This window comes from Atta cephalotes (assembly GCF_000143395.1).
Source record: "Atta cephalotes unplaced genomic scaffold scaffold00045, whole genome shotgun sequence".
In the NCBI taxonomy this organism is placed as follows: domain Eukaryota; kingdom Metazoa; phylum Arthropoda; class Insecta; order Hymenoptera; family Formicidae; genus Atta; species Atta cephalotes.
Window position 1 is genome coordinate 1,348,877 of NW_012130109.1, and position 6,377 is coordinate 1,355,253.

At 27.4% G+C, this 6,377-nt stretch overlaps 1 protein-coding gene across 1 annotated transcript in view; it reads right to left on the minus strand.

The window, feature by feature from the left end:
- LOC105622491 (fibril-forming collagen alpha chain-like) overlaps positions 1-4,963 on the minus strand; it is a 25,853-nt gene extending 20,890 nt beyond the window's left edge. The window contains 11 exon segments of the mRNA XM_012203908.1: positions 61-178; positions 373-471; positions 1,225-1,431; positions 1,584-1,708; positions 1,848-1,989; positions 2,160-2,273; positions 2,361-2,429; positions 2,507-2,541; positions 2,681-2,782; positions 2,903-2,956; positions 4,768-4,963. Of these exon segments, the coding sequence (XP_012059298.1) occupies positions 61-178; positions 373-471; positions 1,225-1,431; positions 1,584-1,708; positions 1,848-1,989; positions 2,160-2,273; positions 2,361-2,429; positions 2,507-2,541; positions 2,681-2,782; positions 2,903-2,956; positions 4,768-4,963 (1,261 nt within the window).
- Between the last annotated feature and the right edge of the window lie 1,414 nt (positions 4,964-6,377).

Here is a 6,377-nt window from a genome sequence, read left to right on the forward strand (position 1 = left end):
CATATATATATATATATATATATATATATATATATGTCTTCATTTAAATGAAAATTAAACTATCTTACCCCCGCGGGCCTTGCAAACCCTGGTTTCCTGTCGATCCTTGCGATCCTTGATCACCCTTAACTCCAGGATTGCCTGGAAAACCTGGTGAGCCAGGTTTGCCTATAACACCCTATAAACAATATTAACATTACGTTTAAATAAATGTGAAAAGTATATATTTAGATAAATAATTAATAATTAATCAGATAATGCATAAATATTTGTAAAAAATTACAAATTTTTCAAAGAATCTCAAGGTATATCTTAATATATGCAGTATTTCAATCTCTAAATTGTAAAGTAATAATTGCTTAGCTTACTTACGGGTTGCCCAGGTGGCCCAGCAATTCCGTCGAGGCCTCTCAACCCAGGAGGTCCCGACGGACCTTCTCTACCTCTTTCACCGCGAGGTCCAGCTGGACCCTGTGTCAACAATATTCAACATTTATACAGAAAAATGTTTTATCTCTGTTTTTCATTAAAAATTACGTCATGAGAATACAATATACACTGCTCAACAAAATTAAAGCATTACCTGTTGTCATGTAAAAATAGGCAAATTTCAAAATGGAATAATTTCGTGAAAAATCATTGTATCGAAGTATTTAAAAAAGCATTTTACGGCTTGAAAAATTTCTATCTTTCAGATCATTATTTTAGAAAACGATCTTACTAATATTTTATAGAATTATACAAATATAAATAAAGATGCATCAAATCTCAAAATTTTTAATGACATTTTCAAAGTTCCACAGTGCGAATTAAAAATTGCATACAAATGCATTCGAAAAATGATCTTTTTTTACTTTAATGTTGAATAATTCAGTGAAAAAAAATCGTTAATCAGAGCTCAATAAACAAGCAAATTAAAGATAAAGATTCACTTTTTCGAATGCTGTAACCGCATTTATATGCAATTTTTAATTCGTGCAGTGGAATTTCACCAAAAAATATCGATCTGAAAAGTAGAGATTTCAAATTATAAAATACTTTTTTTAAACGTTTTGATATGATAACTTTTTATGAAGTTATTTCATCTTGAAATTTGCCTATTTTTTTTTATAGAGTAGAACAAATGATGTTTTAATTTTATTAAGTAGTATATTTTTATAAATTTATTTTAATATTATACACATATTTATTCCTAATTATTTATATTTTATATTTTTTACATACCATCGGTCCTACTGGTCCCATCGGCCCAGGCGAACCCATAGATCCTTTTTCACCAGAAGTTCCTTGCTCACCTTTGACACCATCTAGACCTGGAAAACCACGGTGACCTTTCAATCCTGGAAGCCCAGGTATTCCTGGAAGACCACGTTGTCCCATAGCACCAGGCGATCCTGATGGACCAGTTTCACCATCTTCTCCACTGATACCCTATCATTAATAAAATATAAAATATTTTATTTAAATATAATATGTAATTATGTATACATATGTAGTTTGTAAATAAAATTAAATAAATGTAAAAGTATTACATAAATTTTAAATATAAGAAACAAATTAAATATATATAAAAATAATCTTACGTCTTTTCCAGGCAATCCTGGTAAACCCCTAGGACCTGGCATACCAGAAGGGCCTGGAGAACCCAGTTCACCGGTTTCACCTCGTGTACCTTGAAAACCTTGAGGACCAGGAGGACCAGATGGACCTAATTGAAAGATAGAATATATATATTTTTTAAATAGCACATTAAAAACATAATTTAAAACAGAATTATTAAAATAATTTAAAAGGTCAATGATTATTTAGATAAAATTGAAAAAATTATTAAAAATCGAATCGTCTACCTGGAGGACCTCGCGGACCCATCGGGCCTACTTGTGTTTGAATGTAAGATGCCTCTGGTCCGTACAATGATGCCGCTGCACCGGATGGACCTTTATCTTCATTTGCTTGAGACAAAGCCAGTTGTTGATAATAAAGAGATACCTATTATTATCAATATTTTAAATACATTAATAAATTATTATATTAATTATGCGACATACATATATTCAATCATTAATAAATTTATTATTAATAAATAACTCATGCGTATCACTTTTTAAATAATATAAATAAACAAAAAAACAATTTTAAATTATAAAAAGATTTCTTACATCAGGTACAGGTCCTGGAGGTCCAGGTGGCCCTGGGATCCCAGGCGTACCAGGTTGTCCAGGAAATCCTGAATCGCCAGGACGACCATCATCTCCAGGTCGACCAGGTGAACCCTAATTTATAAATATTACTTTTTAAATACTTGTAAATTGTTATATCTTTTTCACATAACTATTTATTATAACTATAAGTTTACGAACTCGTGGTCCTGGTATAGCCACAGAACTATATATGTTACTTTCACTTGGTAAAATCTCCGTAGGTAAAACCTGAAAAAAACTAACAATCACTATTTCTTATAGAATTTGATTTCTTTAATTCTTTAGTTATCAAATAATTTGCTTACTGAATGATCCCGAGTAGATGTGGAACTAATCTCCTCTAAATTTGTAGAATAATCAAAGAACATGAACATTTAAATCTCAAAGAACATGAACAAAAATATTTTATTCTAATTATCTATTTATTTTCTTATTTTTTTATCATAAAAATAATTTTCTAGTTAATTTTATATATCTACCTGATCTACCATGATCATAAAATTGAGTTGTTGTAGGCGCTGGTAAATCTGTAGGTGTTTTTTCTCGCCTCAAAAATGCTTCTGTTGTTATTTCGAATTTCTCTACATTGAATAATTATATATTATTTTTTATAATTATAGTAATTGAGTTACAATTGAAACTATTGAAAATAATTTTGTAATAATTTTTTGTCATATTATAATAATAAAACTTTCGCTTACCCGAAAGTTGCGTGATATCTGATATTGTACGTGATGGTAATATTGTTGTAGTTTCTACAAAAATAATATCTTTTATGGTTATTAAATGAAAAAAATTAAAATTATTATTATTAAAGAGAATTATTAAAGAGAACTTATTACATATAAACAAATATAATGTGTATCTAATGTATATGTACGTAATGTATATTTTAAAAAATCTAAATGTATATCTATGTAAATTATCGAATGTTATAGCATCTTTAATATCTGCGAGAAATCGAAAACTAAACCGGAAGCCATCTCTTATAATTGTGAGTCGTATTAAATTGGATTTGCAATTAATAAATTGAAATAAATGGTATTAATTAGATTACTCTGAGAGAGAGGATTAAAACAAGATTAATTATTTTATGTGATCCTTTTAACGAGATTAATCTGTAACGCAAAACTTCCGAGTCAATTAACGAGACAGAATTGAACAATTGTTCTCCACAATTATATTTTACTTATTTTGAAATAAAATTAGTTAAATAAAATAAAATTGTTATTATAGTTATTAAGTAGAATAATAATTTAATTTGCAGATTATTGGAGAAGACAACAAAAAATGATACAAAAGTTCAAAAGAAAAAAATTTGAAAATTAACTTTTGAAAATTAATAAGAATTGCTATTTTAATTTCAATCTTCAGCTAACACATTCGTGAAAACAATTCATAAAAAGATTCGATTTGTATTCCAAATGTTCCGAATATTCCGAAAGAATTTTTACAGAGTGTTTAAATATTTAAAAAATATTCGGAATATTATATGCACGAAAACTTTTTATAATTATACTATAAGTACATCACAAAAATCATCACCCGCGAGCACTACGCATTCTAGCCGACAAAAAACCACGACAGAGATATATTAACTATTAATTGGTAAATAAAAACCATATTGAAAAATATATAGTAGAGCGCTTATTATTTCGTTTGTGAAATGAGTCAACATTAGGAAGGTGATATATTAAATGAAATATCCCTAACGCAAAAATTTTATGAAAAACTATAATAAATTGAGACAAAATTTTTAATTTTTCATAAATATTCGTAGTGGAAAATAAAATATGTTGTTTGTTTTAAAAATCAAGAAATCCTTCACCTTTAAATAACGACTATGTCCCACTACGAATATCTAAGGAAAATTAAGAATTTCTCAAATGTCTCAAACTATGAGTTTTTCTGTACTTTTTCGTAAACATTTTTTCTGCCATTTTTGACAGTACAATTTTGTTTAAAAATTAATTCAGGGTCTTTGGATCTAACATTTCTACAAAAATTATAATTTTGTGGAATGTACATATATAGAACATTTTTCGAATATATAATGATGCATAAATGGAATATTTAATATTTATGATTATTTAAATATTACATTATTTAAATCTTACATTTTAAAAAAGTATTTCGGAATATTACGGAATACTCTTGGAATTATTATTTTGGGCTTTTTAAGAATATTTCACAAATATTTCAAGAATATTTAGCGTTAACTAAGTAATAATAAACAAAATTCCTGTTTTATTTAAAATAATCCTAATTGTATTTAAAATTTTGTGTTAATTTAAATTATAGAAACTAGTATTCAACAAATGTCGCGTTACATATTGTGTAATCTAATATTTTGGTATTAATTAAACGAAAATCAAGATATTTTTATAAGTAATACTTATAAATTAGTAATACATTTAAAAAATTCTTACATATGTTGCCTATATACATGTGTTCTTATTGATGAAGAAAAAATTAGTAAAAAGAATATATTGTTAAATTAAAAGTTATTCTTTTTTTTTATTCATTGCATGTGTGAAATTTTTTCGAACATTCATAAGACACTCACCGTTTTTTTCATCGTATTCGTCGTAGTTCTCGTAGTTATAATCATATTCATAATCGTTGCTAGACTGTCGATGCTCTTGCGGTTTGGAGCGTTGTTTCCTTAGTCTGTTTTTCATGGCGTTCACTTGATCCGGTAAAGGCAACAGCAACTGAATCACGAGAAGTCCCGTGATCAGCTCTAAAGCCCGTCCTCTCATCGTGAAGTCCTTCTATCCGGCAGGGGTGGAAAAACTTCACTGGAGAATGGAGAAAATATAGATTCTAATTCCGATTCGCTTGCATCGCAAGACTGAAAGCAACTAGACTCATAACAACCGGCGTGTCATCTATTTAGCAGATGTTCTGCATGATGTAGGGGAGATCATCATCCTCTATTTTACAAGTTGCACGCGGTTCTCCCGCTGTCTTATTCCATGATCACCCCCTTACTGTCCCTCCATGTGATCTGTACACTTCTTTTCTTTCTTCTTTGTTTATTCTCTTTTATCAATGTTGTTATTTCTTTCTCTTGAATAAGAAAGGGAAGAGAAATAGAAGTGCGTGTAAAATCATTTAACAGGAAATACATAATACAGGTAAGATTTTTAAATGATTTTTGTTATATCAAGATTATTTTTTTATTTTAATTAGATTAAGTATAATGCTGATATATTGCAAATACTAAAGGATAAAATAGAATTCAACGAAATTCTTTTTTGATCAAATTTTTTCTTGCTTTTAAAGAATTTTTAATTTTATAAAAGTAAATATTATATAAGTGTGTATATATTTTTTAAATCAAACGTAAGTCAAAAAAATTCATCAGAGAAAGTACTGATCAGTATTTACTGATCGGTTAATTTCGACTTGCATCTGTCCAAAAGTTTCAAGACTGGATTGAAGAAAAATTAAAAAACAAAAATATAAATTTTATTAATGAAAACTTTTAACATGGTCCCTCTTGATTTCAATCAATGCATTATTCAGAAGCTTTTATATAATCTTTTGAAATAGCTTTCAATACGCTCAACACATTAAAGGCTATTTCGAATCAATTCATTTAAATATCCAAAATATCATCAAAATACATCCCCTTTATTTGAATTTTTCAGAAGTCAAATATTAAAGAAAGCAACTAATGTCATCTTGAGTTTGAATTTTATATGAGTTTGAATTTAGAATTTTATTTTGATTAATTTTGCTTTCCATGAAAAATCAATCTAGGAATATTGAAACAAAATTTTTTTTAAAATGTAAACTAAGGTTGGCCAACTTCTAGATTTGAATTTTAGACAAAATTTGATAATAGCACTATTTCATTATGAAAATTTTTATAAAGGAAAAATCTAATGAAACTTACATAGAATATTTTTATATAAAGAATATTCATTAGATTTCGGTTCTTGAAATATATTACAGCGCCGTAAAAATATCGTACGAATAATCTAATATTGATACTAAAAGATGCCATAATTGTCGGAAAAATGGCATTACTTAAATTATACGTTCAGAAAAAATTAGTCTCGGAAGTCTTTTTAGACAGATTCTGTAATAATATTAATATATTATTATAAATTACTAATTAATATATATATATATATATATATATATATATATATATATATTGTAGTA